The 19,318-nt window shown below is 33.4% G+C and overlaps 2 protein-coding genes across 6 annotated transcripts; one reads left to right on the top strand and one right to left on the bottom strand.

The window, feature by feature from the left end:
- Nucleotides 1–12,843: 12,843 nt before the first annotated feature.
- LOC105116173 (pyruvate kinase, cytosolic isozyme-like) lies at nt 12,844–15,790 on the top strand. The gene is made up of 3 exons (XM_011013383.1): nt 12,844–13,288; nt 14,039–14,500; nt 14,752–15,790. Exons 1-3 carry the CDS (start codon nt 13,034–13,036, stop codon nt 15,562–15,564), a joined length of 1,530 nt encoding a protein of 509 aa, XP_011011685.1. The 5' UTR covers nt 12,844–13,033; the 3' UTR covers nt 15,565–15,790.
- A 572-nt stretch (nt 15,791–16,362) lies between these two features.
- On the bottom strand, nt 16,363–18,762 carry LOC105116171 (E3 ubiquitin-protein ligase RING1-like). 5 transcript variants are annotated; one of them, XM_011013379.1, is made up of 2 exons: nt 18,594–18,762; nt 16,363–17,583 (listed from the first exon to the last, which is right to left on the bottom strand). In XM_011013379.1, the coding sequence occupies exon 2, from the start codon at nt 17,572–17,574 to the stop codon at nt 16,543–16,545; it is 1,032 nt and encodes a 343-aa protein (XP_011011681.1). In that variant the 5' UTR covers nt 17,575–17,583; nt 18,594–18,762; the 3' UTR covers nt 16,363–16,542. The 5 variants fall into 5 exon arrangements, with proteins under 5 accessions (XP_011011681.1, XP_011011682.1, XP_011011684.1 ...); XM_011013380.1 differs by having other exon boundaries at nt 16,363–17,563; nt 18,594–18,761; XM_011013382.1 differs by lacking the exon at nt 18,594–18,762 and adding an exon at nt 18,538–18,561 and having other exon boundaries at nt 16,363–17,563.
- Between the last annotated feature and the right edge of the window lie 556 nt (nt 18,763–19,318).

Below are 19,318 nucleotides of genomic sequence, written 5' to 3'. Positions count from 1 at the left end.
GATATTAGATTAGAAGATATTACAATGAAGTTTAAAAGGATGAAGATTGATTATTGCTTAAGAATGAACAAGTACTTTCATATTAAGTAAGACATTGAATCAAGCAATCTCTATACCAAAACTAAAGTTTGTGCATAAAAATTCAAGATTATAACATTACCTAAATGGTTTCTAAAATTTCTTTGCAATAATAAATCATTCATGAAGAAAATGAGAAGATAAACATTAAGATTCATTCATATCTTTAAGAACTCACCTCAACCACCATCATCCTTGATTTGGATCCAAGAAAGAGATTAGCCAACCATGATTATATATAAGAACACTTTAATAAACATGAAATAACTTGAATTAAACTGAAATAATAAGTTTTACAAGCTAAAAAACCAAAATCTATAAAGAAGAACACAACACAATTTGAGTAAAAATTCGGACACAGATCTGATGCTAATTGTGGACAGCAATTTAGACCCCCTTAGAAGCCTTTTCTCGAGATGTCTATTAGAGACATATTTATAGGAAATGCTATCACCTTTCCAGATCATTAAAGAACAGCTCATTTGGACACCTGAGTAAAACGTTATGGGCAAAACACCAAAAGATGTTCTGAAAAATCAAATCAGGACAGCTTTACAACCACTTTGGTGCACGTTTTTCTTCCTCATTTATGAGCTATCTCTTTCTTCTTTTTGACCCAAAATAATGTAAAAATATCCCCTCCAGCTTTCCATCCATGTGCTTGCCTTCTTGGATCAATGGATTACACAAAATAAATCAATTGTTGTTGTGTGGACATGTAAGATCATGAATTGTGTTTGGGCTGATTTGAAGGTTGATTTGGGGCTGATTTGGGGCTGAATTTAAGCATCAAATAAGTATACAAATATACGTATTATTTGGGTTAAGATTGACATTGAAACCTTGAGTGTTTAATGGTTGAAGTTTGCACACAACATAAGGCAAGTTGGGCTTAAAATAGATCATATGATATTCTTTTCTAGAATTGGAATAGAATTGATTTTTGGGACAAATTTGGAGCACTTATTTGAACCAAGATTTGCTTCAATTTTCAACTAAATGTCTCTTCAATTCTTTGTTCTGAATTCCAACATTGAATTTTCTGAATTAATTCATTAAGCTCCAAAAACCTATCGAAACATTAAAACAAACTTTATTACTAAAAAGCACATCAATTATTATAAAAAAAAACCAAATAAAAATAATAAATATATATGTAAAATAAGAGACTTAATGACACTTTTGATACACAATCAGCTACTCTTTAAAGGAACTCATAAGATAGGATATATGCGCCAAAGAAAGTTCAACACTTATAGAATTTTAAAATCACTCATATGTCATGTGTGTAATAAGTTTAAACTTGGCTCAAGGAATGTAGTTCAAAACATCAGATCATAGTTATTACGGTTCTTTAAGTGGAGACTAATTAACACTAAGTGTAAGTTCAAGCCCTAAATGTACTTAATACTTTTTACACAATATTAATTGTTTTTTATATTCCTTATTTGTATGAATAATTTTAAATTAAGTGGGGGAATGCTAGAATCTTAATTTAAAATTTGTTATTAATGATACCTGTTTTAATAGTTAATAAACTTATTGACTTAGTTGTTTAAGATTTTGATGGTGCTATACAAAATTAAAATGGTTAATGTTAATATAATTAATATTTAATTATTTTAGTTGGCTAACGTCAATGATGCTAGCCAATCCAAACAGGCACGTTGTTTCCAGCAAACACGCATACATTCCTGCCCTTGCAAGCATGCCAAAGTGCCACGCTAAATGTGAAAGACCAGGGCAAGGCATTGGATGAACTGCACATGTATCCCAGATTGCGCATCAGCCACGGTAATAACTCAGGCTCAAAGGATGTTCGTCTACCTCTTGCTTCCACCAACTGTAACCAAATCCGCTTGGCAAACAAACATCCTCTCAATGCATGTGATGTTGATTCGAGCTCGAGGTTACATAAGTCGCATACCGGGTTATTGGTCAGATGTCTGCGTGCTCTGTTGCCATTGATCATCAGATTACCATGAACTGTTAACCACATGAAGGTCTTGATTCTTTCTGGTCCCTTCCACCTCCAAATCAATGTCCAAATAGGCTCTAAAGAACGCTGGTTGTTCATTGAAGAATCATGTCGATCCATTATAAGCAGATTTGACATTGAAAATCCCTCTAGGGGAATTAAGCCAATAGACCTTGTCACTACCAGTCACGTTGGAAGGAGGGTAGGCTAGCCAAAGCCATAGCCACTTGCATAGGGAGAAGGTGAGCAGACAGTTGCCATCACCACTGATTGTCCTCAACCATATCTGCCACTTTAGCATTGACCAACACATCTGGGATATCAGCCATTGTATGATGAATTAGCCGCCCATATCCATCTAACCATTTGTCTTTCCGAAAACTCACCTGTCTTCCATTTCTTACTGACCAACCCGGCCTTCTATAATCTGGGGCCACATCTTACAGATGGCCTTCCACAATGGAGAATCTCGTCCTCTCGCTTGAATAACTGGAACCCGATCTTTATTCTCTGCATATTTTCCTCCCAAGAACCTTACCCAGATTTTATTAATTAGCTTCATAATGAACGCTTTATTCATCAAATGCAGAATTCTGATGTTAGTTTAGATGCACATTAGCCAATCTGATAGTTACATATCACTCTATTTATTTATTATTTATGTCAAACATATTAAATTTTATTAAATAAAAGTATTATTTAGTTTTAATATTAATATATATTTAATTTATGAGTTTAATATTTGATAAATAAATCTAGAAATATAAAGTTCATGGAAAAAAAAACTTTTGAAAAAAAATATAAAAATATTATAATATAATATTCTTATTGCATCATAGTATTGTTCTTAAATGTTTTTTATCAATGTTTTTTAATGATGAACATTTATTAGAGTTGTTGAGACTAATATATGATATATTCTTTTCATTATAAAAAAAACAGTTGATTTTATAAGATAAGATATAAAGGATACCTAGAACTAATATGTAGGTACTTATCAAAGAACATGTATATTAAATTGATCTGCATGAAGATTTCACATGAATATATCACATGTGCTTATGAAAAGACTCACATAACAGTTGTGTAAGTGATTCTTAGATTTAAAATCATTAAATTATTTTATATAGGGAATGTTATATTTTAATCTTGTTACATGTTATCTTGGTAAAGGTAATAAGATTAAGTCAAACCACTTATGATTTTTTTTAATATTTAGGCATGTTGTTAAACGGTGCACTTAATTTTCAAATATAAATTAATTAATTATTAAATTGATAATAAATTAAATTATTTAGTTTATTTAATTCTATTTATTTAAAATGATCATTTATATTTGGGTCAATATAGTAGGAACTTAATGGGTAACACACATTAAGATTCATTAGTCAGAAATTAAACTTAAATAATTAATTAAGTGTAAATTGATTGAAAATAAGTTGAGAAATGAAGCATTAAAATATATTTAATTCAGGGATTATAATTTTAGTTATAAAATAATTAAGTAGGGACTTAATTGATTAAATTTATATAATTATCCTTAAATAATATATGAATATAATTTAAGAGGGGAATATATATTTTATTATTTATAAGTTTTTAAGATTTTCTATAAATACAAAGTTAAGCCTATTAATTTGATGTTTGTTAGTTAAATAGAAAAATTATGTAAATTATAAAATTAAAGCTAACATTTTAAATATAGTAATCTCTTGTTTAAATAAATTATTATTGGAGGCTAACAATTAGATAATTTATAGTTGATAAAACTCTCAAAATTTATTTTATTTTATTGTTGTATTACTTGTATGCTGTGTATGATATCTAGTAACCCAACATCTGAGTCCATGCCTCCGTCCTGTTTGACCGGCAAAGAGTTGTTCATTTAACAAGATGGACTTCACCTCTCTCTTCACTAATACCCCATATAAAATTGCTACATATTTTCTCGATCTCATAGCATAGAGACTTGAGAAGCATAGACAAATGCATTGGATACAACGGGATCGAGGCTAGAACTGACTTACAGGGAGTGATTCTTCATGCTAACGATAATTTAGAGGATTTCCAACTAGCCAATTTTCGATTCATGTTCTCTATGATATAACTGTTAGTTCGTCGAGTAATTCTCTAATGGAGCAAAGGAATATACCAAAATACTTACCCAAATCAGTTGTTGTTGCTGCAAAACCACTAGCTCTCCTAATGGCATTTTCTTTGATTGGGCAAAACATTTTTAGAAAAGAAAATCCTAGTCTTCCCACCATTCACCTTCTTCCCTGCCGCATCACCAAATAAACTCAAGCAAGGAATGTAAAATATGGTTTATCTGGCTTTCCGAAGCTTCTGCAAATAAAAGCATGTTATCTGTAAAGCAGAGGTGAGAGACTGTTGGCCCTCAACGACTGACGTTAAAAGGTTTCCAAAATCCAGTCTCAACCTCTCTGTTAATCAGCTGAGAGAATCTTTCCTAATGCCTCTTATAGGAGTAAAACTCGAAGAAGGATAATAATTCCATAACACTATTGAGTGATGATGTCGTTTCTGTACACTTCATCACAAGATCAACGAATTGACTATGTAACCCCGCATCCATCAAAGTATCTCTGATGAAATCCCATCTAAGTCTGTCGTAAGCTTTCTCCAGGTCTACTTTAAAAGCCATGTAAAGTTGTGTTCCTCTCACATTCCTCATCGGGTGAATAATCTCCTGGGCCATCACTATGTTATATGTGATGTTTCTTCTTGGAACAAAGCTGCTTTGTTTAACAGACAACAGGTTAGTCATTAGAGATTTGAGCTGGTTAACAAGAATATTCATCACAATCTTAAAGTTGACATTACAAATTCCTATAGGCCAAAATTGATTTAAATATTTTAGCTTTGGCACCTTTGGAATTAACACGAGGAAGGATTTGTTAATATCTGCCTTAATCTGTCTTACCTTCGAATATTGTTCTAATGAAGTTGCAAACATCTGAACCATCTATATGCCATTGGGATTGATAGAAGCAAGCCTGATATCCAGCAGGCCCTGTGGCTTTATATGGCTTCATGTCAAACAGCCTTTTTAATCTCCTCATTAGTCACCTAGTTTAGGAGCTGAGAGCGGCTCTCATCATGATCAATAAGAGGAAAAGCCCCTAACAAGGGAAATCTCTAACCTGAACCTTCCTCTCCGGTGAAAAAATTCTTGCAAAACACTACTGCCATACTTCTGAGCAATTCTTCTTCCCATCCCCACTGATTATTGACCCCTTTCAAACAACAGATTCTATTCTTCTGCCCCCGATGACTGCTTTCATGTAAAAGCACTTGGTGTTCTTGTCTCCGAGCAAAATTCATTGGCAACGCGATTTCTGATATCAAAAGACTTCTATGTACTCGGCCGTTAATTCTAAAATAGCTTCTATGTACTTGGAAGAGTTGAGGTGTAGTTTGAAGGGTACATTCAGAGTAAGTAGAGATGTAGCTAGTTGGGATGTCCAAAAGGAATCTGTATGAGATTCGGTAGCAAAGAAGATGTGGTAGAAGAATTCAATAAATTGACACAGGAGAGTGGAATAGAAAAATATATTTGGAAGTCTGAGGAACTTAAATCCTTAATAACTACCAAGAACCCTAAATTACTAGAATTTTTTATTAAAGAGGATGTAAAGACTATGTTGAAGATCCTGAAGCTCGTCACCTTGATACAGGCTTTTGAACAATCCAAATGGCAGAAGGAATCAAATCTTGCTATGGTTAGGAGGAATAAGATGGTCACAAGATCAATGGTTCCAGTTAGCGCTAGTAGATTGACAAACAGTCAACCTTCGAAGTCTTACAATCCAGTTAAGAATGAGGCAGCGTAAAGCTCAAAACAACCTCAAGAGTTTGCATATGAATAAAGAAGGTGACCGAGCCAGTGTTATCAACGTGCAGAAAAGTAGAAGGGTATACGTTTGGTAGAAGGCAATGAAGAGGAAGATGATGAAATTGTGGAATCTTTGGAAGGTAGCAACAACGAGATTGATGCTGAAGATATTGAAGAATATGGCCTTTCACTGAATGAATTGGAAGAAAGCTATGCTCATAATACAACTAGGATTAGAGGAAGCTATCTTGGAAGAGATTTAGTAATCTTTATTGACAGTGAGAGTATCCACAGTTTCATTAATGAATGTTTTGTTGAAGAAGTCAAGGTAATGGTGAAAAGAACTACTACATCGGCTGGCACAGTAGCCAATGGAAGTGTGATGAAATGAAATGCATACTGCCCAAAATTTTCATGATTTATGGAAGGATATCAGTCTCAAGCTGATCTAAGATTGCTAAAACTAGGGAGATGTGATATTGTATTAAGAGTTGACTTCATCAAGATGAAGATTTCTTTTAAGAAGGAAGGAAGAACCATTGAGTTAAAGGGAATGGTTGAAGAAGCTAAACTACATATGATGGTTGCAACAAAGGTCCACAAGAATCCTAAGGAGGTTATATTTGGTTTTGTTGGTCAACTGTTTTCTTTAACAGTCTCAGAAGAATCTAATAAGAAGACAGTAAATGCAGAAGTGACAACATTATTGAAAGAATTTCAGTCTGTATCTGCTGAGCAAAAGACTTCCACCAGAAAGGAAACTTGATCATAAAATCTCTCTTATTCCAGGATCTAAACCAGTAAACAAAGACCCTATAGAAGCTCTTTTGTTCACAAAGATGAAATAAAAAAAGTTGGTGAAAGAGAATGTTGATAATTGGAGTCATTCAACAGTCGCAACCCCTATGCATCTCCAGTTCTCTTGGTTAAGAAAAGGATAATACATGGACATTCTGTTTGGATTACAGGCGGTTGCGGCTCAGGTAAAAAATTCTACAATAGAGAACTGAGCAAATCTTGACAAAGAGTTTTGGCCTAGCCTTTGCCACTAATTTTAAAACTAGAAATTGTCTTTACTTGGATGTTGAAGAATGAGTTGCTAGCAAGATTGAGGTGATCAGTGTGGGTTTAGTTGCATATCTAGACTACCTACGTCATCTTCGATTTGTTGTTGAGCATGCCAACATGATTAATAGATTTTTTTTAAAATCCTTTTTCTTTTGAGATTAATGCCCTTTTCGCTCCATTTTTGTGTCCTTAGCAGCTGTTCGTTTGTTGCCTTTTTTATCTGGGCATCTTCGCTTCCATTTTGCCCTGCTGTTCTGCTCACTTCGCACCAGTTACTGTTCAAGCTGCGCGGCATTGCTTCAGCCATTTGGTTAGGTTGCACTTTGTTGGATTCTTAGAATGGATGGCCGACCAAGATTTTGTTCTTAATGGATCCTCCACAACACTACGTTCTTCAATCATTGAATCAGTTTTGTTTGCTTACTGCATAATTGGCATCCTCGGTTATGACTCATCAGACAACGATGCATCACTTCCATTGCTTTCGGCTTGCCGCTGCCTCGAATAGCTTTTTGTCCCACTAGAGTCTTATTTTGCTGCTTTCCAAAGTTTTAACGTAACAGTCAATTACTCTAATTCTTCGGCACATTTCGCTAAAGACAACAATAAATAAACGAAAAACAAAAAACAAGAATTTTAATGATTAAAAAGGGTTGTGGATTCGCAAGTTCTATTTTCTCTTTCATAATAATCCTCCAAGATATTTACAAAATTTTAAAATCCCGATCTTCAATAATAAACAAAATAAACATTTAACATTCGGGATGTTTAATCCTATACCTTTTTGAATTGTTCTGGCAGCTTACTCATACCCTAGCACTCCATATGGTTGCTCAGTTCAATCTCAATGCTTACAATGTTCTTAGATTTTAATATAGAAATAATCCAGACGCTACACGCCTTCTTGTACCATTCATGTTATAACCGGCGGTGCACCTAACCCAGTGGAAGAAGGTATTTTGAAGTATAATAGCAGTAATTTTCGGTTTAAAATATTTTTTATTTAAAATTAAAATAATAAGTTTTTATTTTAAAAAAATTATTTTTAATACCCGTATATCAAAATTAAAATTAAAATATAAAAAACATTAATTTTAAGTAAAAAAATTTAAATTTTTAAAAAATTCACTCACTTCTTGTACGAGTAAATAGTGGAGTCGCATTCCAGTGCTTGGCCTAGCAATAGAAGGGGCTTGTCTCTTTCCACTGTACCTGGGTTCGAGTCCTAACGTGCACGCTTGTCACCCCCGCGGTGCCTTACATGCCTACTGGGTTTGAAGGGTATTCAGTGGGCCGTGAAGAGTAGTCGTGGTGCGCGTAAGCTGACCCGGACACCCTACGTAAATAAAAAAAAAAATAGTGGAGTCATGCTCCACTGCGTACTGTTCATTTTAGTGAACATTGTGAGTGAATTTATGCACTTGTACTGTTCACTAAAAGGAAAATTTTTTTGAAGAAATCAGTATAATTAATTAATTTTATTTTTACTGTTTATATGAATACTAAAAATATTTTTTTTATTTAAAAAAAAAATAATTTAAGGTGAATTAAATTTACTCATACTGTACTTTCAATTTTATTCCTGATAATATTTTATCTAATTTTATTGCATGCTCAAAAAATCATAGAAAATGTAGTTTTTGTCGAATGAATTTTGTATATATTGAAATTGTAAATTTTTTTAAAAAAATTGAGTTTTACTCGAAAAACTAATATTTAATATTATTTAATAACACTATATAAATTAGAAAAATATCATATAATAACGTATCATTTGTGTAATTTGATCGCAATTCCAATTATGTTTTTGACAGGTCCGACCCAATTAATTTTTTTTATTTTAATTATGTTTTATTTGAAAAATTAGAAGGAGATCACTTGATGACGTAATAAAAAAATCAGTTTTTATTGTTGCTCACTTAAGAAATCATGAGAAATATAGTCATTGTTGGATAGATTTCGCATGCAATGACATTACATATAGTTTAATAAAATAATAAAAAATATTTGATATTAATATTATTTATTTCATTATGTAATAACAGTAGTTAAATCTACAATATTTATATTAATATATATATATATTAATTATTTTATAATCTCAATTTAAAAAGTATTTTTTTAATCAAATATGTTAAACTACTTTTTATTCAACCTCAATTCCAATCACAGTTTTAACTAAATATATATTTTTTCAACTTAATTTTAATTAAAAATAATTTTTATAAAATAATTTTTTTTAAATAACAACCTCAACAACAACCATAACACCAAACAAGTTACGTTAAATAAATGAACTTCAATCAACTCTAATATTTTTTTTTAAGCTTCTAAAGACATCTTTAAAAGAAAGTCGAGGTTTTCTTGTGAACCAGACTAGGCCCGGGTCGGCATGTTGACCTGCCGGCCCCGACTCAGCCTGGTCTTACAACTAGGGTATTAACTCCTTGCCGATATTTCGAGCCCCTGTGGTTAGGTTATGATTTAACACGAGTTAAATCATAGCCGTTTAGTTTTAGCCAGACTACCATTGTTCTTCAGCTCAGTATATATTACCAAGCTTTTACTTTGATGATGGCCATGAAATTCAATGGTCCAAGTTGATACAAGCCGCCGACAGAGGATTATACCTTATGCTTCTTGAGGGCGGTGCAGCACTCGATTCCACCAATCATTAATTATTATTACATGGAAGATCAATGGACATTAGACTGTGAAGGAGAAGCTTTCTGTGTTTTTTTTGGAAGAAGAGAAGCTTTCAGTGTTTGATTATATTCTTTGAATTTCCTCTTTTCTTGCCATCCAAACATCCAGGAAAGAATATTGGTTCCCAGCCTTTCCTCTCTTCTTCCATATTCTCTTGTGCGTGAAATGTCCTTTGCATTTTAAAATTCCTCTAGGGAATGAATTTAATATTATCCAATGAGTTTTAGATATAATTAAAAGGGATTTAAAAAAAATAATAATAATATTTTTAATGTGAAGGAATTCTTGTCAAATATTCAATATTTTAATTAGACGGACTTTATAATTTCACATTTCACCATGATATTTAAGAAAGGTTATTGTAGTTTATCCAAATTTAAAAAGGGATAAATTTATTTATCTAGAGTGATTATGAATTGATATTAGTAAGTAATTAAGTTAGTAACATAAAATAATTAATCATTAATTAAATAAATATATTTTATTTTATTTTATTTTATTTTTATTTTATTTTGCAATCCGGATATTTTTTCGGTCTAGTTATCATATTATAATTACACCTCTCCACATTCCACAATAAAATTAGCGATTCATGGAATTAGGATTACACGGTAGACACTAGAATATATAGTGCAACATACTTTAGCATATTTTATTATTAATTTAATTTTGGGAAAGAGGAATCCAAGGATAAAATATAATTCAGCTTTTCTTTTTCTTATTATTCTAAGTTTGGGAAAGACGAGTTAATCCAACTCACAAATTAATTTTCTCTTTATATAAAAAAATGAGAGGAATTTTCTATTTGTACAAGAAAAAAAGTATAATTTCTTCCGAGATTCTTTTCCTACTTATATATTTTTATATGCATAAACCGGCATAACTAGCAATAGTTTATTAGCAAGCTTTACACCACAGGTCAAATAAATTTTTTAAAATGTAAAAAAATATTAAAAATAAGAAGAATTTTTTTATTGTGTTATTAAATCTTGCTTAATGAATTAATTTTGAAATCTCGTAACCTAACTTTTTTTTTAACTCGTTTGAAACTAAATTATGAGAGAGTTGACTCGAATTATATTGATTGATTTCATATATCAAAATGCAATCTTGATGATTAGAAAAAATATAGCTTAGCTTTTAATAAAATTTCAAGATAATAACCATTTTTTTTTCCCAAAAACTACTAAAAGAATGACACATTAGATCGATCTCAGCTCCCAAGCAAACTATGTCATGTATTCCATTAAGTTTAATAATTTGTTTTTTATAATTTTTTACTTATATAATAAAAATATATAGTCACAAAATTTAGCACCAACCTAAAAATAAAAAATTATTTGAGAAAATAATAACCTTAAAGAAATAAAAAAAATCCATGCAATTTATTTCTCAACCAATCCAATATTAAAGAATATAATCAAGAAAAAACAATTAAAAATAATTAAAGAACTAAAAATAAAAAAAGCATATATAACCAGTAGGTGAACTCATCAAAATTATTAACTAGATAACCCGAGCTAGCACGCCAAGCTTATGAACTAACTTATAGACTCTAGTGTTATATGTGTGTGTGTATATATATATATATATATATATATATATAATAATAATAAAACATCAATCTAATACTGAGTTGCTGTAAAAAAATCAAGCGAATAAAGATCAAAATATTTAACATCGTAACACAAGTGGTTTATTTTGTTATGTTTAATAAATTTCTCTATCAAAATAAATTTGTAATAAAAAAACATAGAAATGGACACAAATATAAATTTTATTAAATCAAAACAAAAAATAATGCAAGGCTACACACATGAAAAATCTTATAAAAAATCAATGTTAAAAAAAATTAATCTACATAAAATTAAATAAATCACATATAAATCATACACACCTCTTTAAAAACTAAGCATACCTAAATAATGAAAGGCTACACACATGAAAACTTTTATAAAAAATCAATTTAAAAAAAATTAATATATATAAAATTAAGAAAAAATCACATATAAATAATACATACCTCTTTAAAAATTAAAAACACCTAATATCATTAAAAAAAATCATCACAAACTAATTAAAACATCAACTTAAAATTTATTTGAAAAAAAAAATATCAACTAATGCGTTATTTTTTTTAAAAATTAAAATTAAAAAAAAAACAAGCCAAATATTTTGGGCTTAATGGGTCAGGCCTAGCACCTAACCCAATCAAGCAATAGCCTATTCACTGGCTTATATTTTGTTTTTAATTTATTGAGGAGGACAACATGTCATCCACCCCATATATTAGGAAAAAAAATAACAAGTCGCTTGCATTAGCAGGCAATGCTTTGTTTATTCAACCTTATAATTTGGAGGAAAAAACTAAATACAAATTCATGGCTATGAAGAACATAAAAAATCACATTAAAACCTAAAATTCACTAAGAAAAAAAAAACTTTTTTAAGCTTATATTTTTATGGTAAAAAAAAATTATAATTTCATTTACTCTAATCATATGAAATTATTTGACATAAAAACACAACCATATTAATAGTCAAATTCTTCACCAATGGATATTTTCTTTTTATAAGTTGGATTCCAATGACCTCTTTCCTCTTCTCCAACAAAAAAAAAAGACTAAAAATAAGTAAAATAAAGTTTGGTATCAAAGTTGAATTTTGTAAAAATCAAAGGAGTGTTCACCTATTAATTAAAATAGATGAGGGACTTAAATAAATTTTTGATTAAAATTTTCAATCTGCCACCATTATTATCCATTTTTTTTACTTTAGTCCTTTTTTTTTTCAATTCAACTATCCCTTACAAAAAAACAAAAAAAACCATGTAATTAACTTTAATTTGGTCTTAAAATAACTCAATTGTGCAAAAGAATATTCGAGGATCAAATTAGAGATTTTAAAAAATTACACTATTATAATCTAAAAGTAAAATATGAGGGTAAAAAGTATTTTAAACAATAATTAATTTCTATTTGTGTCTCCCTTGAGAAATTGTTTTCCTAAACAAACAAAACAAAATTTTAGAAGTTCTCCTTTTGTTTCCTTGAGTCACAAGGCATCCTAATTTTTTTTTTAAAAAAAAGAATATTTCTTTTTCACCCTTGTTCTCAAAGAATTTTTAAATTGTTAAACTTTTATTAATACCATGAATAAGTGGACTAAACGGCAAGTATAATCCTAACCTTATATAGACACACACACAGCCCTTAGCCCTTGTCATTACCATTTCTCCATTTCTCCAACTGAAAAACCCTCCATAAACCCTTTTAGACTTCCCCAACTTTTGTAGTAACCTAAAAATCTCTGTTTTCGTTTTCTCTTCAAGTTTTTAATTAGCGACAATGGAGAATGTTCTAGGTGGTCAAAGCTTGGTGGTAGGGGAGGACACGAGGACGAGAAAGACGAAGATAGTATGCACGTTAGGGCCACAGTCAAGGTCTGTTGAGATGATTGAGAGGCTTTTAAGGGCTGGCATGAACGTTGCTCGCTTCAACTTTTCGCATGGAACTCATGCTTATCACCAAGAAACCCTTGATAATCTTAGGACTGCCATGAACAATACTGGCATTCTATGTGCTGTCATGTTGGACACCAAGGTGCCAATATCTTTCTTAACTCCTGTCTTTTTTGTTTTCTCCATTTAATGCATTAGCGTTTGTTTGTAGATTTTCTTTTTTATTATTATTATTATTATTTCTTAATGTTTTTGTTTTAGGAGATTATAGTTTTTTTTTTTGTTCTTTGAATTCTTTTACTTTGTTCCTTAATTTTCCATGATAATATTACTGCTAATTTGATGTTAATTCTCTTGAGATTCCCATGTGAAATCTACATTAGATTATTAACAGCCATTCTTTTTTCTGTGCCCAATATCATCAATTTGATGTGCTTCTCTCTGTGGGAAATAATTAATTTTTTCTTGAGGTCAACCCTGTCCCATATCATTATTGTCAGTATAAACTTCCTTTAGCCATAGTTTTAGTATAATCAATACATATGGAAAGAGACAATGGAATGCACGTTAAGTTCTACAGAATATGTTCTCTGCTTTTAAAAGAATAAAAACTTGTTGATGATGTGTGAACCTTTGCATAATTGCATTTGGGGGGATAGGCTGCATTGGGAATCAATGTTCTTTTATGGTTATTGGATCTGGTTTGCAAACATATCGTCTACCTTGGATGCTGCCCTATTTTTTTTTTTCCTCTCAATAATGAGTTAAATGTCTTTATTTTGCCATGAGATGATTTAAAGATCATACCGAATTTTGCCAGCTATTTCTGAATTCTAGTGCAATACTTGGAACTTGACTGACTATGAATATTCGCAAATTGTGATGAGTACAGGGACCGGAAATTCGGACTGGATTCTTGAAAGATGGGAAGCCTGTGCAGCTCAAGCAGGGCATGGAGATACTTATCACTACTGATTATAGCTTAAAGGGTGATGAGAATATGATCTGTATGAGCTACCTGAAGTTGGCTGAAGATGTTCAGCCAGGAAGTGTTATTTTGTGTTCTGATGGCACAATTTCACTAACAGTTTTGGCTTGTGACAAGGACTCGGGATTGGTCCGTTGTCGCTGTGAAAATTCTGCTGTTTTGGGTGAGAAGAAGAATGTGAATCTTCCTGGAGTTGTCGTCGATCTCCCTACCTTAACAGAGAAGGATAAGGAGGATATCCTGAAGTGGGGTGTCCCTAATAAGATTGACATGATCGCACTGTCCTTTGTTCGCAAAGGTTCAGATCTCATGGAGGTCAGAAAGCTGCTAGGGAATGATGGAAAGAACATCCTTCTCATGTCAAAGGTAAGTCGATAATATCTGAATCTTGTGCCAATATGCCTCTAGAGTTAACTTTCAAAGTGGGCCTTCATTTTCTCTGTTAGAACTAAAGGGTGACTTCTTAGGATTTACAATTTTGAATTGACACAAATAACATAGAAATGCCTACAGAGTGACTCCATGATGATTAGCTAACACCAGGCTATATGCTGCTGAGTTACAGTTTTGAAGCAAAACGATCATCAAATTGACCTTTTGGTTCTATATTTTGGCAGGTTGAAAATCAAGAAGGGGTTGCTAATTTTGATGACATTCTTGCAAATTCTGATGCATTTATGGTTGCACGAGGTGACCTGGGAATGGAAATTCCAATTGAGAAAATATTTCTTGCTCAGAAAGTGATGATAAACAAGGCCAACATAAAAGGAAAGCCTGTAGTGACTGCTACTCAGATGTTGGAGTCCATGATCAAGTCTCCAAGGCCTACTAGAGCTGAGGCTACGGATGTTGCCAATGCAGTTCTTGATGGTACTGATTGTGTGATGCTCAGTGGAGAAACTGCTGCTGGAGCCTACCCTGAGCTTACTGTTGAAACCATGTCTAGAATATGCATGGAGGCTGAGAACTTCATAGATTATGGGCATCTTTTCAAGACAATAATGGCAACTGCTCCTATGCCTATGACCCCATTAGAAAGTATGGCTTCTTCAGCAGTCAAGACAGCAAACACCATCAAAGCAGCATTTATTTTAGTCCTAACCAAGGGTGGAACCACAGCAAAGTTGGTGTCTAAGTACCGACCAAGCATGCCAATTTTGTCAATGATCGTTCCAGAGAATAGAAATGATTCCTTTGAGGGGTCGTGCAGTGATGAAGCTCCAGCAAGGCATAGCCTTATTTACCGGGGTCTGATGCCTGTTTTGACCTCAGTATCAGGCAAGGTTTATCATAGTGAGTCCACTGAAGAAACAATTGAGATGGCCTTCCAATATGCGAAGATGAAGGGACTGTGCAAGCCAGGAGACTCGGTTGTAGCATTGCACAAGATTGGTACTGCCTCTGTTATCAAGATCTTGCGAGTGCAGTGATCATATTGTGGACAGATTGGGTTGAAAGATTTTACAGATGATGAGGCATCTAATTTTTTAATAGTTTATCGTCTGTTTAAGTTTAAGTGATGTTGGAACAATGATAAGTAACTGAATATTGAAGAGAGCATCTTCACAATTTTGGCAATTTATTTTGTGCTCTGCGTAGATGCATTATGAGTTCTGTTTTCCCATGCTTCAGTAGTTTTTATTCACCTTTAAAAAATATTACTGGCCTATTTAGTAGTAAACAGTTTTAATCCCGGAGGCCAATGCAATGCTGCATTGTTTAGCTTGGAGCCAATCCAACCACAACGAGAAAAGGTTCCGTCAAGCCTGACAGTAACAAATGAAGCACAGCAACTCAAGCAATCAACTTTTTAAGAAAAGTGTTGCTGCAGTAGCATCTCATTCTTCTGGACAGATCTTTCAAGAAGTGAAGAAGCAGCATCAAAACCCACGGAATTCTGAGAACTCCTCCTCTCATTTCCTTAAGCTCCAAGGCCCAAAATTCAGTAGATTTCTGAGTCTGCAGTCCTAGTTTCAGGTGAAAGAATTTGCAAACCTGAAATGAGCAGCATCAACTTTTCTCCCGAGCCTAATCTGTCTTTTTATCTAACGAACAAAGACAGAGACGAAGACGGCGAAGGAAAAGGAGGGACTTGTAAGGTCTGTGTCATTCGGTCAAGCAGATCATCAGCTCAGATTTAAATCTAGGATTTAGAACTAGCTAGGGAAACAAATTACGTTCTTGCGTTCTCTTCTGTGCTACTCGTCAACCAGACTGCCTAAATCCAATTCCAGAAATCTAGTTATATGGAATCTCATCATCAGGTGTCAAAATTGCTTACACGATACAAAAAGGCACCAATATCATTGCTTTATTTACATATGGAGAGTGTACCATTTTGCTAAGATAAGATGGCAATATACAGAAGAAAGCCAAGGAAACACAGAAAGGAACAAAAAACCAAGTGTTCAAGTTTCATCGGTGTAGGAAGTACTTCCAGGCATCGTTGTCGACGAGGGTGCTGAAATAGAACTCCCACCATTTTGAGATCCTGATAAAGGAAACAAACCATCAAAAGGCCATGAGATAGGGACCCAAGTGTTTCTAGCATCGTTGTTCTCCATTGTCTCTGCGTCACTTCTCGACTGACTGACTTCAGTCTTGGAATCATCTGAGTGCATTAGGAACCTGCAAACTGGGCAGGAACTATGAAGTTCCAGCCATGGAACAATACACTCTCCATGGAATTTGTGTTTGCATGGCATCTCCTTTGCTTCAGATCCAATCTCAAACTCTTCCAAGCATATTGAACACTGCAAATTCTGATTAATGGAAACTGTTGGCATTGCTTTAACTGCTTCTTTATTTGCTGGAGGAGTCCCGTAACGGTTAGGACCACTCTCAGCCAAATGATGTAGCAGTAAATCCACACCAGGTCCTATAAGGTAGTCCCGGAAAGAACTTGTCACGTTTTGACTTGGGTTTTCAGCTTGGTTCGTATCATCGGGACTCTGAAGAATTATTGCCTCTTCATTAAAAGGATTAACCAAAATCAAAATGCTGCTGCTGCTGCTGCCAGTGCTCTCTCTGTCATTTTCATAATTCTCTGCTCCCAGATTAAGATCTTGAAGTAAGCTCTGGACTGAAGATGCGCTTCTTCTACCCCTTCTCCGATGTAAAGACTCAAAGTCTAGCTCATCTTCATATGGTGAACTGGGACTGCTAATATGTTCTTGAGCTATGCTTCTCAAACCAGAAGTGCCTAAGCCATCCGTAAGGTCCAGTAAGATTGTATCCCAAAGGGAGAACACATGTTCTGATCCTAAATCAAAGCCACTGTTGTTGACTTCTCTCGTGCTGCCCATCTCTTCCAGAAAACCACTCTCACAAAAGGGGCATTTAATATCAGCTTCCGTTGCCGGGTTCACCATCTGAGAACACATATGACACCAGTACTGATCCACCATTTCAGCCTCCATCTCCCTTTCTCTGCACAGCATCCAAATAAACTAAACAATGAATCAAAAGAAATGAGGACAAGAATCAAGCAACAAAAGAAAACAGAACATCCTTGTCAAAACAACTTGTTAGAATCTCCAGGAGGTAAAATCCTATATTCACATCAAAAGCACTTGTTTGTTTATCCTATCATGGATACATATCTAAAAAGTAGAACATGTTCAATCACGATGATCACGATGATCCAAGAAAAGGGGTATAACTCTTGATAAAATTAACAGATTGATCCCTTGGGACACTGCCAAAATTAGAATCTACCTCTATTATTTAAGATGATGTCTATATATGAAATCACAAGGATGATTTATGCCCCTAATGCCCTCTTCACTTCGCACAAATATTTAGCAGAATAAAACATACAGAGAAACAACTTGCTATTCTTTCATATGTCAAGGAAGTGAGACAGATTATGTTTCCTCAAGACTAAAGAAAATCTTACTGCAAAGATCCTCTCAAATATACGCATGAAAAGAACTAGAAAGTACACTGCCAAAGATTTAAGACAACAATTCAAATCCGGAACTCCATTGAACATTACCAAAGATTGAAAAAGAGAACAGAACAGTAGACAAGAAGGGGCTAGATTAAACGGATTATCAGAGGTGGGGGGAAAAAAGAAAACAAGAAACATGAACCTTTAAAGTTCAAACTAAGAACCTTTAAACTACATCAAGCTTGGATTGTTCACACTTTGTATATGGTGTTCTCAACCAGCGCCATATAAAATTCACAGGAAAAAAAAATGTTCTGTACCTTATGGATGAAGAACTATGGAAGTTCTTTACACACTAACAAGCATTGCTACAAGGAAATGGCAACAGATTATTTATTAATCCTTCAATAGTTTCCATTTGTTACAATCATCTTTGAGGTAGCAATGCACATTGGTTAATTTTGTATACATAAAACCATCCTTCAATTCACTTTCATGACTAGCAACTTACCAACAAAACAACAGAAACAAAAGAAGACAGATAAAAGGAAGATTGCTTTTTATCACCTTGTGGATAGAGGAAGTGGGTGGTGATGATGTTTATCTTCTTGATCTGCTGTTTGTTGGAAAATAGTGAAGCTAGCTGGTTGGTAGAGAGAAAGAAGAGAGAAGCAATGATGTTCTCTCTCTTTTATCTCTCAACTTCATGATTTTGTCTTTTTATTTTGTAATGGATCATGGTGACTAAATTAACAGCAACTTGTTATTTTCTTATGTCAAGTTTTGCTGCTGTTTTCTTTTCTTCTAAGTGTGTGGTCCATTGGGTGGTGTCAGCTCGTTCTCATGAGAAAGCTCAACACCTCTAATATGGTAGACTGATGGAAATCAATCAACACCTTGATCTATTGAGATTTGACTAAGGACAGATAAAACCCAACATTTGAAATTAGGCTACCCTATGAAATTTCAAATGCTTGGTCATTTAGCCCGTCAAAATCTGCCATGCTATGGCTCATTTTAAAAGTCAAAGTCTTCAAGATTCCCAGTTTTGTTTACTTCACGTATATTTTTTATAGAAATATCCTACATGATAAACCATGACATGCTGTCGATGGTAAGGGGGAAAAACAGTGGGCCTGTGCTAACGCCCCAGAAAACAAAATAGGCAAACAATACAGGCCGAAGTGTGGAGCGAATAGCAGTGCAAGGCCCGAATATGCAGGCCAACACTTGAAGAACACCCTTGTGGAAGCATGGGAGATCAAGACTTGCAGTTCTCCAGGCTAGAATAA

This window comes from Populus euphratica, unplaced genomic scaffold, assembly GCF_000495115.2.
Source record: "Populus euphratica unplaced genomic scaffold, PopEup_1.0 scaffold871.1, whole genome shotgun sequence".
Lineage (NCBI taxonomy): Eukaryota > Viridiplantae > Streptophyta > Magnoliopsida > Malpighiales > Salicaceae > Populus > Populus euphratica.
The sequence above is the reverse complement of the archived record's forward strand: the minus strand, read 5'-3'. Positions and strand labels throughout refer to the sequence as shown.

Excerpts from the sequence above, each read along its gene's own strand:
- LOC105116173 (XM_011013383.1), top strand. The coding sequence starts at position 13,034 with ATGGAGAATGTTCTAGGTGGTCAAAGCTTGGTGGTAGGGGAGGACACG. Across the intron at positions 13,289-14,038 it reads CTGTCATGTTGGACACCAAG|GGACCGGAAATTCGGACTGG; the intron begins GTGCCAATATCT and ends TGATGAGTACAG. Across the intron at positions 14,501-14,751 it reads ACATCCTTCTCATGTCAAAG|GTTGAAAATCAAGAAGGGGT; the intron begins GTAAGTCGATAA and ends ATATTTTGGCAG.
- LOC105116171 (XM_011013379.1), bottom strand. The coding sequence starts at position 17,574 with ATGCTGTGCAGAGAAAGGGAGATGGAGGCTGAAATGGTGGATCAGTAC.